The 19763-nt window shown below is 36.5% G+C and overlaps 3 protein-coding genes across 3 annotated transcripts; 1 reads left to right on the top strand and 2 right to left on the bottom strand.

Moving 5' to 3' along the window:
- The first annotated feature begins 2867 nt into the window (after positions 1 to 2867).
- On the top strand, positions 2868 to 7882 carry TRM19 (afadin). Its single transcript, XM_086247714.1, has 5 exons — positions 2868 to 3049; positions 3755 to 3843; positions 4059 to 6062; positions 6392 to 6578; positions 7024 to 7882. The coding sequence occupies exons 1-5, from the start codon at positions 2953 to 2955 to the stop codon at positions 7644 to 7646; spliced, it is 3000 nt and encodes a 999-aa protein (XP_086103840.1). The 5' UTR covers positions 2868 to 2952; the 3' UTR covers positions 7647 to 7882.
- A 5646-nt stretch (positions 7883 to 13528) lies between these two features.
- Positions 13529 to 14408, bottom strand: LOC147281708 (uncharacterized). The gene has a single exon (XM_086249331.1). The coding sequence runs from the start codon at positions 14339 to 14341 to the stop codon at positions 13553 to 13555; it is 789 nt and encodes a 262-aa protein (XP_086105457.1). The 5' UTR covers positions 14342 to 14408; the 3' UTR covers positions 13529 to 13552.
- Positions 14409 to 17717: 3309 nt separating this feature from the next.
- Positions 17718 to 19536, bottom strand: LOC147281709 (protein SODIUM POTASSIUM ROOT DEFECTIVE 2-like). Its single transcript, XM_086249406.1, has 3 exons — positions 18683 to 19536; positions 18505 to 18580; positions 17718 to 18217 (listed from the first exon to the last, which is right to left on the bottom strand). Exons 1-3 carry the CDS (start codon positions 19358 to 19360, stop codon positions 18039 to 18041), a joined length of 933 nt encoding a protein of 310 aa, XP_086105532.1. The 5' UTR covers positions 19361 to 19536; the 3' UTR covers positions 17718 to 18038.
- Positions 19537 to 19763: the final 227 nt, after the last annotated feature.

A 19763-nucleotide genomic window follows, 5' to 3' on the forward strand; every position in this document is an offset into this window, starting at 1 on the left:
GGCGATTTTGTACATATATTTACAACTACATCATTTTAGACTTCTAAATATATATATACTTATTTTTCCGATATAAAGCCTAACCTCAAAAAGCTGAACATTTAAAAGCCCAAAACAAAGTCGTTTTTTACATATGGGCAAGATCATATTACTAGAAAAATCAGCAAAAAATCATGTTTCATATATATATATATGGATCGAGAACCAAGTATTTAAATTCTTGGTTAGACCTAAGATATATCTAGGAAGGGGGAGGGCAAGAGAACTGTGGTCTTAGGTGTGGTCCTATAAATGATAAATGCTTTATCACTAGAGCTAGCTACTATCCCTAACATGCAGAAGAAGCAAACTTCATGATCACCATAACTGACTTGATGTATCCATTCACTGATCCATGGGTCCAAACAATATATATATATATATATATATATATATGTATCCATCATTAATTTTGACCCATTTCATGCCATATAATTTGAGCAACACAAGTCCCTCAATTGCATGGCATTTGTTTGTCTCTTCCCCACAACAAAACAAAAGGGTAGGTGCAAGACAAAACCCACAACTCCAAGAATATATTTGCCTACACTCACGCCTACATACATGTACCTAATTATGGGCTAGCTGAGCCCTCCTTAGCTGAATTCAATGCATGCATGCCTTTCTATATATATAAAACATTCCTCCATTTGTTTGGTCTGTCATTGTAGTTAACTAGTTATCATAAAGATATGATAGCCACATTCATCCAAAAAAATGGAGATTAAAAAAAGATAAATTAAGGAGCCAGCACACGGTTACTTACCCTTGCAAAATAAATCAACTGCAGAGAGTCTCCATCTGTTAGAAAATTTGGTTTTAGTATAATAATGGATGTACGTAATTCAGGCTTGGTGGAATACTGGAGTGTGATATATATATATATATATATTTTTTTTTTTTTGTCTGGTGAGTTTGGCAAACGACAATAACATCTCATTTGTCCATATGCGCATCTAATACTACTTGGTCACTCAACCCCAAAGTATATTTTTGGAGATTTTAGAATTTTTTTTGGATAACTTGTAAAACCTCTTTTTCATTTTTTTTTGGTAAAAATAAAAAATACAAAAGTGGGTCGTGAAGTTTTACAAGTTAAACACGTATAATCATGTGCAAACATACGCGCGCATTAAGTAATTTCAGGTGTCTAATTTGTGTCGGTGAGTTTGTGAACATACGTTTCAATTTTCAGCTTGTTATTAATAAACTCTAAGTGTTTTGCATTAGTGAGTATCTTAACATTAAACATTTCAGTTTTTAATTAACTTGTCGTATAGTCACATTCTTACCATTGTACCACATGTGTGCGTGATTCTTAGTATAATGTAAGAAGAATCACATTATAATATTTTATGGTAGTTCATTAATTTGTTCTCGTTACAGTTTTGGTTAATTGTTAATTGACAAAGAAACAACTGTCACATAATACAATAGTGACTTAATTATAAAAGTTATACAGTTATACTTATACCCTAAATTAATCTTTAGTGACTCAGTTATTAGTATATTTTTCTTTATTTTTTTTAAAGTATCAAATTCGAATCCGCTTTCCCGAATAAGAAATAAAAACATTGAATGAATCGCAATTTACATTTACATTATGCAATCATATCATATAATAAATGATATGTTTGTTACATTAAATATTATGATTAATTATTAAATCAAATATCGACTATCCAAAAATGGCTTTTTCAAATTTCAATTAGATCTGACAACATATTGTATTTTTGCGAGTTTGTATGATATGTGAAAAATGGCTTAACTTGAACACGAGCCACTAAGCTAATTGGTAAAAAATATCAACACGAACATGACATGACTCGTTTCACCCATATTGGGTTAACTCGTTTTAACCTGCTATTTCATTTCACACATCAACACACATTTTACCCATTACAAAAATTTAAAACTATAAATTTTCTATCAAAAAACAAATGAGTAAATTACAAAAATACCCTTATTCTTAAGGAATCTAAATGAATTTTACGAATTAACACAAAAACAACCCTTTAGTTTAGCAGGTAGCTAACGTGTCCACACACTTTTAACACAAACACTAAATTTTCGTGCAAAATCCTGTCACGTTCATGGTCAGGACAATTTTGCCAATTCCAATTCCAACCTTACTCATAAATATTCATTCTTGTGGAGTTTTGCAGTTAATAATCAATCCTCAATTTTCTGACCCCAGAAAAAGAAATGAAAATCCTCAATTTTCTCAATCAGACATAATAAGACCCGGAAAAGGAAACACCGGAACAGCCGTGAATTTTGTTATAAAAAAACGAAGCATACACGAAGTGAGCCCAGCAGCTTCCCATATCGAACCAAGCAGGACACATACGCGGACACAGGGATGAAAGCCACGTGGAAAAAGAACAGGGTGATAGCCTGTTCTGTTCACCCACCCTCACCCTTTAACCGTAGAGTCAGTCCATAGCATACACCACTTGCCCGCGCAGTGGTTCAGCCCGTGTCAGTATTTCGGTATTTGAAAGTTCAAAAAATAAAACCCACCCCCTCTCTCTCTCTCTCTCTCTCTCTCTCAACCTCACGCCCCACGCTTTCCCACACCCACCTCTCGCAGTTGTCCATGTCCAACGGAGTAACCAACCGACCTCTCTTTAATGCCTCTCTCTCTCTCGCTCTCTCTCTGAGTCTCTGAGTCTCTGAGTTTCGTCCTCTCTCTCTCTCTGTTCAAGATCTGAGGGTTTTGATTCTTGTTTTCTGAGTGTGGAGCTGGAACTCTAGGGTTCTTTTTTTTTTTTTTTTTTTTTTTTGTGTGTGCGTGATTTTCTTGGAACCTTCCTGTCTGAGCGAAATTTCCGATCTACGTTTCCTAGGCATTAGTTCGTTCATTTTTAACCTTTAAATTTTAGGGTTTGGGAGGGTTTTTAATGAGTGAAAATGGAGAAATTGCGACCAAAGATGTCCAAGGTTGCCAACATTGCTGGTAGGAGCTCCGAAGAAAGATTCGCCTCCACGGAACGAGCTTCCAGAGGAGGTCTGATACTCTCATTTTTCGAATTTTTATATTTTATCTTATAACGTCTCTGAAATTCTGGCTCTTTTTGGTTTCCGAGAAAACCGAGGACTAGAAGAGAAGGAAGATGAAGTTTTAGATTTAGGTTGAAAATGGAGCCACTCCTTCTGTCTGCTTGCCATGAAAGCCATGGAAGGATTACGCTAAACTATTAAGCTCGCTTGAGCCGAATCTTCTAATTTTGTTCTTTCCAATTTGAGAAAATAATAAATTCTTGAACGACATAACTACTCTTCATTTTTCTCAATTTTTAATATTGAAAAATAAAGCTATCAACCAAAGGCAATGATTATTATTTTTAATTAGCAGCTTATTTATTTATTGTTCTTTCTCTACTAGTTATGCAATGCAGGTTATTTTCGGGTTTGTCTCTATAATGCTGGTAAAGTGTGTGACTTTCTGTAGTGGTATTGCCATGATTCCTTTGTTTCCATAATGAATTCAATTTTTTAGTAAAAAGGAACAATGAAATTGCCTCTCTTTTCTGCATGCTATTTTCCAGACATTGCCATGCTTTTTTTTCTTTTCTTTTCTTGTGTTTTCCTTTTCCCAAGATCTGTTTGAACTGTTCTCTGATTATTTACTGGGTTGGATTCTAGTTATTTCGATTTCTAATGTTTGGTAAATTTTATGAAGTTAATCCTTCCCACTTTGTATATGCTTCAGGAAACAGGCAGGTTCAGAAACAGATAAACTTTCCAAAATTGTCCTCTGATTCTAGTTCTTGCAGTAGTGGCTCTACCTGCGAAGACTCGGTGCGTTCATTTTCTTTAGTTGTGTTTATTGAGTCGAATGATTTGATTTTTCCTTTTCTTATTCCATTTGTAACATGAATGGAGTAACGACTTTGCTATTTGAAATGAGCCATAGAATTGCTCTTTTTCTGAAGTCTTCCTTCATTTTGTTTTATCTTGATATTGAAAATAACAATTTATAGGCATTCATGACCAAGTGTATTTTGTCTTTACAGTTGACATTTGAGTTGGGGTGGAGATCTTCAAAGCAAGCTATTGGAACTCCAATCAAGAAATTAATAGCTGAGGAGATGTTTAGAGAAACTGAATCCAGAAGGAGATCACCAAGTGTTATTGCCAAATTGATGGGTCTTGATGGGCTGCCACCTCATCAGCCTGCTCATAAACAACAAAAAGGCATTTCAGATAATTGTCTTGAGAGGACAAGATCAGTGGAGAAAGAGCGCAGAAGCGGTATGTATTATGACCACCGATCATCGAGGAAGAACGCAAAGGATCAGCAAGAATTTAAGGATGTGTTTGAGGTTTTGGAAACTTCAAAGGTGAAAAGTTGTAGTTACTCATCACGAAGGACTGCTAACTCAAAGCTCAGTGATGCTGAGATGGCCTTTGTTCGACAGAAGTTCATGGAAGCTAAACGTCTTTCAACAGATGAGAAGCTACAGAATTCAAAGGAATTCCATGATGCACTTGAGGTTCTGGATTCCAACAAGGATCTTCTGTTGAAATTTCTTCAGCAACCAGACTCATTGTTCACAAAGCATCTGCTTGATCTGCAAGGTGGTCCCCAATCTCGTTGTGGTCGAATAGATTCTATGAATTCATCAGAAGCTCAGAAGTATGCGGACATTGACCTTGGCTGGACATCAGCAAGAGAAACCCCTCAAAAGAAATACTGTAAATCTCCTCAGAAGCATCGTGATTCTTTTTCTAGCCACAGTGACAGTAGGCATGCTGCTCATAATTCTCTCAAGTCATCACAAAACCGATCAGATGCGAAACATGAATGTGGCATTTCTCCTACAAGGATAGTTGTTCTGAAGCCGAACCTCGGGAAGGTACTGAATGCTACCAAAACTAATTCATCACCTTGTTCTTCACATGGTTCTATGTCAGTTTGTAGGAAACATACAGAATTTCCAGGCATTAAAAATAGGGAGGTAGAATCATGGGGAAAGAAAAACTTCAACAATAATGAGGAGCATTCAAAGCATAAGTCTAGAGAATCTAGAGAAGTAGCTAAAGAAATTACACAGCAAATGAGAAATAACTTTAGCACCGGCTCTATGCGTTTTTCATCCTCTGGATTTAAAGGATATGCTGGTGATGAGAGTTCTTGTAGCATCTCTGAGAATGAATCTGCAAGTGAATCAGAGCTGATGTCAGTGGCTTCCAAACATTCCTTTTATACAAATAACCGCTCCAGGCCTTCATCATCCTGCTCTACTGAATCATCTGTGAGTAGGGAGGCCAAGAAGAGACTCTCAGAGAGGTGGAAAATGACTCACAATTCCCAAGAAGTGGAAATGGTTTGCAGGGGCAGCACACTTGCTGAAATGCTTGCTATCCCGGACAAGGAAAGGCGAGCAGAAAATTTGGATGCCATGATAGGTGAGGCAGGGTTCAGAGATAAATTTTCCAGTAAAGATGGACCTTCTGGCTGGGGTGGACCTCTGGGTATCAGCAGCAGGGATGGCTGGAAGGATGGATGTGTCAAAGGTTTATCAAGATCGAAATCACTTCCTGCTTCATCTAGTGCATTTGGAAGTTATAAAACAAGTATGCGGCGTGAAACTATACGCGATGACAGGTATCTGATACCAAAGGAGGCATTCAAGCACGAAAGACACCAGACTGCAAAGGGTAATCCTGATCATAGAGAAGGTGCCCGCAGAAAGTCTAGATCCAGTAACAAAAGATCTTGTTATTCTCGCTCCTTAAGTAGGGAAAGTATTGACATTTCAGCTGAAAATCATACAACTCAGAACACAGATAAAACTGACCTTGAAGAGAACAGTCGATCTCAGCAGAATCTTGCAGTCATTGATTTACCAGCTAGTAATACCATAGATACAAGTCCTGCTTCTGTAAAATTGGTGGTGGATGTGGATGCATCCGTGTCTTCTGAAACTCCTGATGTGTTCCTCCCAGAATTATCAGCTCGTACATCAGTAGAAGGCGATTCCCGTGGCAGTCACCAGGATAACCTAATTCCTCAGGTTTGTGTTTAAATTTTCTGATTGATTTTCAGATGCTTGTTAGTATATTATTGATGCTGTAGAACAACTAGATTGATCCCTAAAGACTCTTATATAATTTCATCTTGTTGCTAAAAAAAAGTCTTGATGTTACCTCGTGTAATGTTCTTTATTCTTTGATCATTTTATCATATAACATTTGTACAAATAAGTAAATGCATCTTCCTACTTTATGTATGTGTCATCTCTCTATGTATGTTGAATTACTTAGATTTCCTGCTCAGTTGAAAGCAGAGCTTCAAATTTGCATAAAACATATTTTTGTCTCTCATTATGTCATTAAATTCCAGGAACCATCAATTAGGCCACCTGATGAAGGGTCAGTCCCCTCTGACCACCCTGTACCTGGAATAGAATCTCCAGCAAGCTCCAAGGAGGCTGATCAGCCCAGTCCGGTTTCAGTTCTGGAAGTTCCTTTTACTGATGACGTGTCATCTTGTTCTGAATGCTTTGAAAGTCTCAGTGCTGACCTGCAAGGTAACTGGGAGACCATTATATTGATTACTTTTTGTTGCTTGTGTGAGTTGCTCTATGAATATGTAGATGCTGGAATAGAAAAAACTACTGCTAGAAGGCAGTTATTTTCTCTTTTCCTTATGCTTTTTAATTAATACCCTTGCCATTGGTTATGCAGCAAATATGAAATTTTTAGTGACAATGTTGGGCAAGGGTAGGCTTTTATCATGATCTTTCAGACTTGTAGTCATTATTGGGAGTTAAATTTTCTGTCATATCAGTTAGATAAGATGGAATTCTGCAATCCAATTTTGAGTTTGATTACGAATTTTCGATGGTGATTTTCTCGGCTTGTCTTCCCATTGTGTTGCGCATTCTGGTGACTAACGTTGCATCAGCAGTATTTTAGTTAATTAACCTATTCCTTTTGTTTGGTTTAATATTTCTTCTTCTTTTCTGTTTCTAGGGCTTCGGATGCAGCTTCAGCTACTCAAGTTGGAGTCAGACTCGTATGAAGAGGGACCCATGCTAATCTCAAGTGATGAAGATGTTGGAGAAGGATCTACTGGGATCTCTGATGCAATTGGACTGTCTAGAGACGAAGAGAGCTGGGAGTTTTCATACATATTTGATATGTTAACTGAATCTGGTTTAATGGATGCTGACCCTGATACCTTCTTGGCAACATGGCACACTCCAGAATGCCCCTTGAGTCCTTTACTATTTGAAGAGCTTGAGAAAAAGTACTGTGATAAGAATTCTTGCTCAAAGTCTGGGAGGAGATTACTGTTCGATTGCATAAATTCAGGGCTTCTGGAGATTTTTTGGCAATTCGCTGATCCACACCCGTGGGTGAGGCCTGCTACGAAAAGGATTGGTCCTCAGTGGATTAGTAAAAGTGCACTCCAAGATGGTCTGTGTAAGTTGCTAGCAAGCGAAGAAAAGAATGTGGACATGGACAATTTGGAGAAAGTGCTGGGAAGGGACTCACTGTGGTGGGATCTTGGAGACCAAATTGACATGATAGGTAGGGAAGTAGAGAGATGGTTGATAGATGAGCTAGTAGCAGAGGCAGTAGTGGTTATGTAGTTCAGAGAGCCAAGATTTTCAACCCAAGTTTTTTCTTTTTTTTGTGGTCTAGAAGCTTAAAACATAGTATGTAAATGGTAATTTCATGAGAAGATGAATAAAATGATCAGCCTCTTTTAGAAAAGTTGTTGGTAGGTATGTCAAGAATGATGTTTCCCTTAAAATGACCAAGCTTTTTTGTGGTGGGGGGGTTGTATCAAGCAAATGGTGTAGAGAATATACAAAGAAAAAAACAGAGAACAATGAATGGAGACGCATCCATTCAGATTTACAATTTTAATGGTAGTTTTATAATTCTAAGAACCAAGTACCAACCTACCTTGGTTTTGCAAAATTTTCTTTATTGTATTTCCATATTAACCATGCTAATATTTCTTTTAATATTTCCTCCCATCCCTGATCTCTTGAATTTTCATACAGGAATGATACAGATTTGCAGTAGAAGATGGGATTTCAATCTTGCACCGTGTCATAATTTGGTTGGACAACTTAGACCAATATAACATAGTTAGCAATATGTCGATTATACCTAATAATTTTTCAAAATTTTGCACATATTTATGCATTAGTGGTGAACATTGATTCCTACATATATATGCATCAGAATTCAAACTTTTTTTTTGTGAGGTCAAAATTTGAACTTCCTTCGCCCTCTTTGATTTGTACTTTGAAAATTAAGGGAAGAATTCGCCTTAATTTCACAACAAACCTCCATAATTGGTGAACCTCATATGGAAATACAATTAAAATACAATATGACATTGCACAAAGCCAACCTGGATTGATATAGCACTATAAGGAAAATTTCCCTGTGACTTGTATATGCTAGTTTTTATACGAGGACAGTAAACCCTGTTCATTCCGAGAGCAAAAAGAATGAGAAGCATGAAGAACAAAGCAGCAGCCTGCCAAAAAATGGCATGGGTGGCCTTGGTGCTTGTGCTAGTTTTGGGCTTTGCCTCTTGTTCCCCAGATGCAAGTATGGTGCCAAAGGGCACACTAGTCCCACCATCTGATGATTCTGGTAAGGAACATAATGCGAGTCCTCCTCTTTCGAACCCGCCAAATAAATTCAATTTTGGTATGCTACCAAAGGAGACTCCAGTTCCACCATCGGGTCCTGATAGAGAACATAATCCGAGTCTGGTTAATCCAGATCCCTCAACAAAAATAAATTTCGGTATGCTATCAAGGGATACTCCAGTTCCACCATCTGGCCCTAATAGAAGACATAATGTGGCTCCACCTTTTCCATATCCATCAAGAAAATCAAGTTTCAGTATGCTTCCAAATCAAGCATCTCAACCCAACGGAGTCGACTAATCCTCTAGATTCGACTTTAAATTTAGAATAAAATTATTTGCAATATATTCGCTGATCGTATTTTGTGTGATTTCTTTAATAAAGGTTGGACCTACTAAATAAGCGTCCTACCTCTATTAAAGAGATGGTACGGTTGAGATAGTACAATATGCGATCATAATGTTTTATGGCTTTGGTTATATGCAAAACTCTTTGGTTTCTTGGCTGGCTTGGCGATGTTCTATCTTGTATTAATTTTTTTTCTTGGTGACATCGCATTAATTTGTTCACTAACATGTCGTTTGTGTAAGGAACAAAGATCAGAAACCCACTTTCCCCATAAGCTATAGTAACCAAATATGTATTCTCAATCTTAAGCAAAAGAGGTGCAGTGGTTCATTGTTGCTTTTCTTCTCAATCTTAGCTGATTGACTTTGTTTTTTCTTCACTTCCAAAATTTGGGTATGTTGAGGAAGAAAACTGGTTCGGTTTTAGCCTTAGCTCCACCACTCATTTGACAATAATTCTGGTGTTGTTTATATGCTGTAGAGGGTTAAGGAAAATACTGGGGGCAATTTCAACAATAGAATTGATAAAATGAAATTAAAAAAATAGAATAAAATGAAAGAATGTTGGATGACTTTTTAAGAGTGCCAATAGCGTCTTCCTTGTTTTATTGTATTGTCACTCATTACAAAAGAGAATAATGCACACTCCTAGTAGTATGGGGCATGATATTGCTCGAGTGAAGGAGGTGGTTTCTCATAGTGAGGTGGGCTGAATGAGGGCCCAGAGTGTAGCATCCCAAAACTCGAAGTTCTTGACAGACTTGGAGGAGCAGGAGGACTCGCCGATGTTTTACTGCCAGGCCCAGATGGTGGAATTGGCGTAAACCTTGGTAGAACACCGAAATTTATTGACCTTGATAATTGATTTGGAAGAGGCGGACTCTCATTTCTTCTGCTGCCAGAACCTGATGGTGGAACTGGATCATCCCTTGGTAGAACTCCGAAATTTATTGACCTTGATAATTGATTTGGAAGAGGTGGACTCCCATTATGTCCACTACCAGGACCCGATGGTGGATAATTACCCTTCAATATTTCACCAAAATATGGAGGAAGACTTGTAGGTAATTCAGATGGCTGAATATCTGCTGAGCAGGATGCAAAGCCGAAAACCAACACAAGCATAAAAGCAGCCCATGGAAATTTTTCATAGGCCATTGCCATGTTCTTCATGCTTCTCATTCTTTTTAATTGGCTTATGAATGAAAACCATGCATGCTCCACCACCCTTATATAAGAACTAGCAGATACTTCATTATAGTAAATAATTTAATTAGAATCAGATATACATTTTCTTTTATAAACAACTAGAATCAGATAATTAACGGATTTAATTGGATTACCTTTGCCCAATGTTATTTTCTATTTCATGAGGATCAGGGTTCAGATATACCTTTTCCCAATTAGAATCAGATATGCCTTTGCCCTCACACTTCTTGGATCGGATCGGATGGGGGGATTTTTATTTTTATTTTTCTTTAAATGGAGTTAGATCCTCTCTTCTTTTTTTCCTCTCTCTCTCTCTCTCCTTGATGGATTATGTCATTGTAAGTATCTCTTAGATTTATTACTAAGTTTGTTTAAAGTTGGAGGAGAAATTGCACCATTGGTCCACTTTTTCTTTAGAAAGTTTCATATTAGTCCACGATTGTTTTTTCGTTCGATATTGATCTATTAACTTTATAACATTTTTCATTGTGATTCAAACCGTCAAATTAGCACAAATAGCCGTATATTTTAGTGATGTGTTGCACGCATGCAGCATTGTTGTGGTCTATTAATTTTTTACTTAGTTCCATATTGGTTCACTAATTCTTCACTTTGTTCTATATTAGTTCTTGACAGTGCCCCCACGCGCGCGGCACATGACTAAAATAGAGGACTGTTTATGCTAATTTGACGGTTTAAATCACAATGGATTACGTTACAAAGTTAGTGGATCAATATGGAACAAAAAAAAAAATCAATATAGAACTTAGTAAAAAATAAATGAACTAATGGTGCAATTTCCTCGAGTTGGAGGATTGCTATTGTCTTTTCAATAAATTATTCATTTACCCAAAAAAAAAAAAAAAAAAAAACAAGGAAATTGCACGAATGCAAGAGGTTGGATCTCATAGTGAGGTGGGCCAAATGAGGGGCCAGAGTGTCGTAACCCAAAATTTAACTTATTTGATGGATATGGAGGAGGAGGACTCGAAGATGTTCTTGTACTAGGCCCAAATGGATTGAGAAATAGCAGAGACTATTGAAAAGGATGAAGGGGTTGCCTTAGAGAGATGAGCCCATTGATTTTTTTCCTCACAAAATCAAATTCCTTGTTTGGTTTCCAATTATACTGGGTATACGGTATACCGTATACTACAAACAAGAGAAAGAAAATAAAATATCCCAGTTTTCATGCATTTTCTAACCAACCAATCAAAGCAATCACTAATTATTGGTATTTCCAGATTGTTTAATATTTCAATTTGATGCGAACCATGTTCATAATCATAAAGTAAATATTATACTGTTAATTGTTGCTGTAGTTGTTATTTTCAGGAAGACTGTGAGAACTGAGAAAGTATTTACACAACCTGTGAGTGTGGGGGAAGGTAGGAATTTTAACATTAATTTGCAACCTATCTTTACCTTTCTTGACACGTACTAATATTACCATACGTAAACTAATAATAACACGTATCACATCATTTGAAATTCAAATTCGATATATAAATTAGAATTCTTAACATTATTTAAATGCCTAAATTTTATTTGACGGTAACACTAGTTAAGCAAGACAACGTGGTAACACTTAAAAATTTCTCCTTGTGCTGGGACCAGATGGTGGGATTGGCCTGCCTTTTAGTAACATACCAAAATTTAATTTCATTGAAGGATCTGGAGGAGGAGGACTTCCAATGTTAGGTCCAGTTGGTGGAACAGGTCCCCTTGGTAACATCCCAAAACTCAATTGTTTGTGGGTACTTGTGGTCCATCTTCCACTTAACCAGTTAGGCTTCTCTTCCCCATCTGTTGCAAGCATACTACCCTCTGAGGAGCACAAGGCAATGCCCAAAAGCAGCACAAGCACAAAAGCTGCCCATGATAATTTTTCATACGCTATTGTCATGTTCTTCATGCTTCTCATCCCTTTTTGGTTTGTGAATGAAAAACCATGCTCCACTACACCACCCTTATATAAGAACTAGCTCATACTAATTCATTGGGAGAATTCATTTGAAATAATATTCCATATGCGTTTCACTACTTAGACATCCCAAAAACGTAGCTAGCTAGCCATCCCAAAATTCAAGTTTTGGAGGGTAAATTTGATCCATCTTTCAATATTCCAAGTATGTGTGTGTTGCTGTGTGTGCGTATAGGCTACTGCCATATATGTAATAGCCCAAGCACAAAGGCTCCCATGACAAATTCTTTATAGGCTACTGCCATATATGTTCTTCATTCGATCTTCTCTCCATGCTATCCATGTTATACCTTTTGTAAAATGTAATTTTCTATTTGATTTGTGTCAATTAATTTTCAGTAAATGAGTTATAGAAAAACGGTAGTCAATGAAATATTTACCAATTATGGAGGGAATCCTTATTAATTAGCAATTATTTAATACCCGCTTTAGATTCATGTTATACGTTTTGTGCAATATGTTTCTATTTGATTTGTATCAATTAATTTGTAATAAATGAAATATTCACCAATAATTAGAGAAAGAAAAATCTCTGTTAGCTCAATTAATTTTAATTTTAAAATTGTGAAGATACGTTTTTTTATTATTTAGGAATGGACATTTAAATTTGGAACATCTCCCAAAACTAATATATATCTAGTTGGTTATAAAGATAAGATTTTACATGTAATGGTTAGGATTGGTAAATGTGTAATGAGATATATCCAGTATGGACTTGTATCTATGTTATAATATAACATTTTATTTTCAAAATTGGATAAGATGTTAATTGAAATGAGTTTGCTATACCAAAAGATAATTTTTATAATTTGAAAACATTTTTCAATTGGAGTACCAAAGAAGTTTTCAAGGAATTCACATCACAATCCAATTTGTTTGAGATTAGATCCTAATAATATGTATATATGAATGCTTTAGAGTTCACCGGTTCGTTAAATAATACTAGACGAATCACTTTCTATAGCATTTTTTATCATTAATATGTACAATAGTAATAAGGCTAATGCTACTAATTAACATTCTTGTTACATTCTGAAATGAATATAATGGGGTGAATCAAGTTAAAATGAAGTGTCAATAACACTGATGTGTTTTTTCTCGATGAATAAAAATTTGTTATTGTGAGATCGAATAAATTAGATTTAGAGCCAAATCAATATTTGAATACGACATTCAAACAAAAAAAAAACTTACAAAGCAAGCTACCTAGCTAAATCCCAAATTGATAGCAGAGTTACGCAAACTGTAAATCTGAAAGAAATGAAAGCCATGAAAACCCAACTAATTAGCAATGATGATTGATGAAGACCCAATTTGTGTGTGCCATAAATTTATAAAGAAACTCAAACAGCATCAAAGGGTCCCTTAGGATCAAGCTGTTTGCAGAGGCCCAAATAGGTGAGATAGAGGACGCGATCTTTGGCCCCCGTCCTGTGATTCTTGGTGTGCTTGCAGAAGTACTTCAACTCCGAGAGCTTGCAGCAGCCGAGCATCTGACCCAGAAGCAAGAAGACCCAATTGATCGACCTCTTCTTTGCAATCACCGGCTTCACGCAGTTGCTTTGGTCGCAGAGCCTGCAATTCGGCAGCGTCGGGTTCATCCAAGCCGCCGGAGCCCGGTCGTGCATGCTGCCCTTGTGCTTCGAAATGTACGCCGCGATTTCCATGAATTTTTGTCGGAGATCGTACTCGATCTCGTAGCTCTGCTCGCATTTCTTGCACTGCACGCCACCGCTCACGGTGTTGATGCCATTGCCGAGGAGGTGTTCGAGGCTGTGCACGGTGGCGCGCTTCGTGGTGGCCCACGGGTACGGTTGGGGGATGGTCTCGGTTTTGCCTTGCCGGAGGCTCTGGACCGGGGACCGGCGGGTAGTCCGGTTCGACCGGGACGAGCCCGACGAAGCGGGTGGGTTGTTGGGCGGTGCAAGCTGGGTCATGTAGAAATTGTATGGACCATGTGGGGGTGAAGGTGGGTCGGGTAGTGAAAACAAGGCCAGGGACTGCAATGGTGTTGATTGCGATTGCGATGTTGATACCAGAAGAGGTTGTGGGTTTCTGGGTATTCGTGGGTTGTGTCCGGTGGAGAGAGAAAGGTTCAGAAAGTCTTCAGGTTCTTCAGGTTTGGAGGTCATGATCGGTAAGTGTTTGATTTTTGGTTCGAATGCAGAGAGCGAGAGAGAGAGAGTGTGTGTGTGTGTCAAAAAGGCTGAGACAAGAAAAATTGGGGTGAAAAAGAATTCTAAGACTTGGAGAAGAAAATTGGGGGAAGACAAGGTTTGGGAAATATAACGGAATTGGAGAGATATCAGAGGTGAATCAAAAGTCTAGTGAGATTAGGTCTCTGGATTTAAAAAAAATAAAAAATCATTTGAAAAGACATTATCTGTAAGATTGTTTTTATTTTTATTTTTTTATTTAGGCATTATCTGTAAGACTGTAAGATTATGTGATGATATTTTGGTTACAGGGATAGATTACAGTTATTTTGTACTCATCAACAATTTAGTGCATGGTAGTGGAATTCGGATGTGGGAACTAAACTATGCAAAAGTTGTTAGAGTTTTGAAAATATGTAACTATGTATGATAATCTTACAATAACTTCCTTAAAGAAAAAAAAATTAATTTAAATATTAGACTCCTATCATCATCAGTGATCGATCACGTATTATCTTCTTTGTAAAAATATGGCAAAATCTCTTGGCTCACAATTTGGTTGGTCCATCCTTTTAATTAGAGCTTGAACAATTAATTTGGTAATTTTATATGGTTTCATTGGGTATTTTCTATGTAAAAATTGAACGGTTTGGATCGACACAAAACGACTTGTGGACCCCAACATGAGATACCTCAACAGAAAGAGCATGTAAATATATATATATTTCTGATTATATTCTTATGCATGCATGCCTTGGTTTTTACAGGTCTGTCCAGTGGAGACACTGATATACTGTGGTTTCTGTAACTGCTACTCCATATATAGATGCCCTGAAACTACTGACCATTGTCATCTGGCATCCATGGGGGGACAATGCCAAGGTTAGTGCTATAGTGCTCTATGGAAATGGAAGAGATTTCTTACCAATTAATTGCAACTAATTGTTACTCCATCTTGTTTACTATATTTGGGTGATGATTCTAGAGCCTTGTGGACTCAACTATACAATTCAAAGAGTATATCAAGGATATAATTCATGGTTGCTTTAAACTTGGTTGGAATAATTAGGAATGAGAGTGCACTTAATTAACAGCATTATCTATCTGACTGAAACTTCATGTGATATATTGTTCGCAAGTGAATCCATGCCAATATGTCATGCTCTAGTGGTTGTGTGAATTGCATAGCCAAAGGCTAGTAGCGCTAAGCTCATACAAGTGAATCTTGGGTTTTTTTTTTTTTGGTTTTTTTTTTTTATTGAACTTCACACCTCTCCAATATTGTAGTGTAAAATACATTAGACAACAAGCTAGTTTGTAATCATAACAGGTTATCCAAAAATTTATATGTCAATTAGGAATGGAATTAAAATTTAAAAAATGGGATGGACTTTACTTACTTAGAGAATGACTTGGTATTGGAAATAGATTGTGCTATGGGCTAAAGAAACCTAGAAACATAAATGAACAAATTGGGTCAGGCTATGCAATTACAACCCATACAGGCCCAACATAGTTCCATCACTGATGTCAATGCACACATGGTAGAGAATTACAATGCATGGATGTTTGCTCTACGTAAATGTATTTTATGCATACTTAATATAGTGTCGTATTTTCAGGAAAAAAAAATATATAGTTTCCTATTTGGTTGTCTGTTTATAGTACCCCTCTTTTTTGCACAGGTCAATGAATCAAAATAGGAGTTGCGAGCTTACCAAAAAAGAAAATATGAGTTGTGAATTGGTCAAATTTTGATAGATTGCTAGATATTTCTTTTTTGTTCTACCAGTACTGATATTTGGGGCAATATTCTTCCGATATTTTCTTCTACAACATTTCACCTCAAATTTTCATATAATTTATCTTGATATTGATATTTTATCAATAAATTTCTAGACTCTCAATATTTATGTTATCCTCATATTTAATATCTAAAATGGCTTTATGATACTTTGCTATATAAAAATGGTTTTGTTTTTAAGCTTTTGAAAAGTCATTTTTGCATAATGATTTTTATCTTAGATCATTTGATTATGGTTATGTACGATTGTAGAATGCCAAATATCACTTTTGGTCCATATAGTTTGGGTCAAATTTCACTTTCGTCCCTCATGTAGTTTCAATTATTCTGATTTTGATCATATATTTTATAAATTGTTGATCACGTTATCATTTTTGTTTATTTAGACGTCAAATTCGTTATGCTTTTAGTTAGTTATATATTTTATAAATTGTTGTTATTTTGATTATGTATTTTATAAATTATTAATAATTTAAAGTTAAATTTAACGAATTAATAAACAAAAATACTGACGTATCCATAGATTGCAAAAATTTATAAGGACCGAAAATAGAATTTAGTCACTGTGGAATAAGTCGGTATTCTAAAATCTAAGCGCAAAATAGTAAGTTGTCCTCTACTCCTATTCCTCTTGGCCATTTATTTTTCCCCATGTGCAACCTCTTTATGAGTCAACATCTTAATTGGTGGTGCCAAAGTGGGCTTTCTGTTTTTCTGATCAAAAGATGGTGGGCCTCATAACTCATTTAAGCCTGACAGTGGGCTTCAAAGTTGAGCTTGATGTAGGCGTTGTTTGGTAATTAGGGTCTTTTAAAAATATGTGAGAGAGTTGGCCAAAAAAAAAAATGTGAGAGAGAGAGAGAGAGAGAGGACAAGTGAGCTTCAAAGTTGAGAGAGGGATAGGATAAAAAGAAAGATATGTGAGAGAGAGAGGACAAGTGATCTTTAAAAATAAAAACGAAAAACAATTTTAATTAAAAATGTATATATTCACTTATTGTAAGATATGCTTTTATTAATTAGAAAATTATAGGCAATAATCTTCCAATCAATATCATAAGTACACAAATTATAGTCTTCATTAATTAAAACATTGGAGTATCTTTGGCTGATGCCACACCATCTGATTGTCGTCTTAGAAGCTCGATACTTGACCTTTTGAGCTATCCAATCGATAGACTAGACCGAATAAGAGTTGACAAATTTTGAATGTTGTTGTTTAGTATTGAATGTTGGATTTTTATTGCTGAAATTTGAAGTTCTAAATCTAATAACTGAATTTTAAATACAGTTTTTTTTATTCATAACCAAAATGATAGACCCTGAAGCAACTAGCTGTTGGCTTTGCTGGTTGCACTGTCCCATTCAAATCTGAACACCAAGAACCAAGAATATAGGGTCCTTGACTCTTGAGCCAGCAACCCAACAATCTGGAGTTTACAATTTCCTAAGCACTATTACAGGTTATAAACTGTGGTAAATACAGAAACTAATTAAATTAAATAGATTTTTTTTTAGGAAGCACACAGGGTCTGGCAGTATTAAACAAAACAAAAAACATGGGGAATTGATTAATAGTATGGGCCAAAGCTAAGCAGACTTTTAATTTGTTGGGCATTCCTAAAAGACTCCACCTTCCCCTTAGAAACACAAAAACAAAGGTCCCAAACTCAAAGCAAAGTAGAAAAGTGAACATTATTATATGATATGAGTTCTGCCACTTATAAACTTACTAGCTAGTTCCTACAAAGCAATACACTAATATATGACTAGTTTTTAATTCACATCCATACCATAAAGATACAGTACTAGAAGTACTCCCTAGTTTTGTTTCTTTCTTCTCTCTTGTCTCTTCAATTACCTCTTATATTACTTCTTGGACTCTAGTTTGCTAGGACAAGGTGGTGAGGCAGATGATGCTGATGACACAGTTGGCCAAAATTGTGCATTCTTCACCTTTGAGACGCTGGCAAGCACACTCAATGGAGTTACATCTCCCATGACTGTCACCTTCTTTGCGGCAAAGTCTATGTTGAAGGATGTCACCCCTGCCCACATAATTAACAAACAATAAGTATATATGTATTTTTATTGTTGAATCTGGATAATTTATTAGATGAAATCTTTCTTAATTGTGTGGTTTCAAATTGACCGTTTGACAACAAAACATGTATATCTAACAAGATAACTTTATCTAGAAAAATTATATCTTACAGTCCTACACTGTAGAGAAAGATAAGACTGGCCATAATTGGATATGTAATTTACTAAATGAACTCTCCAATCTTGTGAAATTTCAAATCTTTATGATCATCACCATAAGGCATGTAGGTACCTTCCATTCTTGATAGATGTTTTCTCAGTTTTCCTTCACAGCCTTTGCAGTGCAGGGACACCCTCAACACCACAACCTGCAAACAAAACATTATCAAACCAAAAATCAAATGATCAACATTTTTCAACAGGTCACTGATATACATACAAACCAACAACTGAGAACAATTTGAACAAACCTGGTTGGAAGGAGGTGATTTTAATCGAGATGAGGAAGACCCTGTTGTTGGAGAAATAGTAGATTCATCATCTTCTTGGTTCACTGCTATATTTTGGTTCTTTTTGTGTCCAACAGGAACCAATGCCAAAACCGGGTCGTAATCCGAGAACCCATCAAAGAACACAGCTGTGTCACTCAAAAGGTATCTGGAGGAGCCAGGAGGGGTGAGAAGATCAACTGGGTTTGCACAGCTCTTCCTAACAACACTACTTTCACTTGGCACAGCAGAGCATTTCTTAACATTGTGATCAGTACTTGGCTTGGCATAAGAAGTACTCTTCCTCTTTTGGTCATTTTCTTTTGAGGAGGAGCTTATGATGATCTTCTTCTTGCTTTTTTGATCAAGGCTTGGCCTTGATGATGAGGAGGAGGAGGAGGAGGAGGTTTTCTTGGTCTTTTGGAGTTGATGGTAGGCCTTGGGATTGATGGGTGGGTGAGAAGAGCAAGGAGCACTTGGGAGAGCTCTGCTGCTGCTGCTGCTGCTTCTTCTTCCATCTCGGATAATTGGATTGTGGCGGTCGATGGCTGGGCCGCCAAGTTGAATAATGGATGAGGAGGATGATGCTTGATCCATGCTAAAGCATATGGCTGTTGAAGCTTGGGATGCACAGAAGATGTCAATGCCTTTCATCTTCATATTCTGATTTTGATATCACAGCTAGAGATCTAGTGGTTTAGAGAATCTGCATAAAAGGTGAGAGAGAGAGAGAGCTTCAGAAAGATGGTAGTTTAATTTCTGCTTTTAAGCTTGAAGCTTACTCTTGGAGATAAAGGGGGAGATTTGAAGAATCATAATAAGGTTGCACATTTCAAGAAAATTAAAAAAAAAAAAAAATGGTTATATATAAGTTATATAGTATAGTACACAATTAATATTGTTGCAGATTATGGAGTGTGCATCCAGTGTGAAATTCAAAGGCCTGTATTCCTTACTATGCCAATGACTGTTTACCAGGGTGGCAAATGAGTAGCAGGACTGTAGGACCATGTCATTCATTGACACACTAATCCAAGGTTAAATTGGACTTTTCCAATTCCAA

This window comes from Dryas octopetala, chromosome 6 (genome assembly GCF_963921425.1).
Source record: "Dryas octopetala chromosome 6, drDryOcto1.1, whole genome shotgun sequence".
Lineage (NCBI taxonomy): Eukaryota > Viridiplantae > Streptophyta > Magnoliopsida > Rosales > Rosaceae > Dryas > Dryas octopetala.

What these genes read in the sequence shown, in the direction of transcription:
- TRM19 (XM_086247714.1), top strand. Translation starts at nt 2,953, where the DNA reads ATGGAGAAATTGCGACCAAAGATGTCCAAGGTTGCCAACATTGCTGGT. An exon ending in GGAACGAGCTTCCAGAGGAG is followed by an intron (nt 3,050 to 3,754) that starts GTCTGATACTCT and finishes TATATGCTTCAG; the next exon opens with GAAACAGGCAGGTTCAGAAA. An exon ending in AGGATAACCTAATTCCTCAG is followed by an intron (nt 6,063 to 6,391) that starts GTTTGTGTTTAA and finishes ATTAAATTCCAG; the next exon opens with GAACCATCAATTAGGCCACC.
- LOC147281708 (XM_086249331.1), bottom strand. Translation starts at nt 14,341, where the DNA reads ATGACCTCCAAACCTGAAGAACCTGAAGACTTTCTGAACCTTTCTCTC.
- LOC147281709 (XM_086249406.1), bottom strand. Translation starts at nt 19,360, where the DNA reads ATGAAGATGAAAGGCATTGACATCTTCTGTGCATCCCAAGCTTCAACA. An exon ending in AATCACCTCCTTCCAACCAG is followed by an intron (nt 18,581 to 18,682) that starts GTTTGTTCAAAT and finishes TTTTGTTTGCAG; the next exon opens with GTTGTGGTGTTGAGGGTGTC. An exon ending in ACATCTATCAAGAATGGAAG is followed by an intron (nt 18,218 to 18,504) that starts GTACCTACATGC and finishes TTATGTGGGCAG; the next exon opens with GGGTGACATCCTTCAACATA.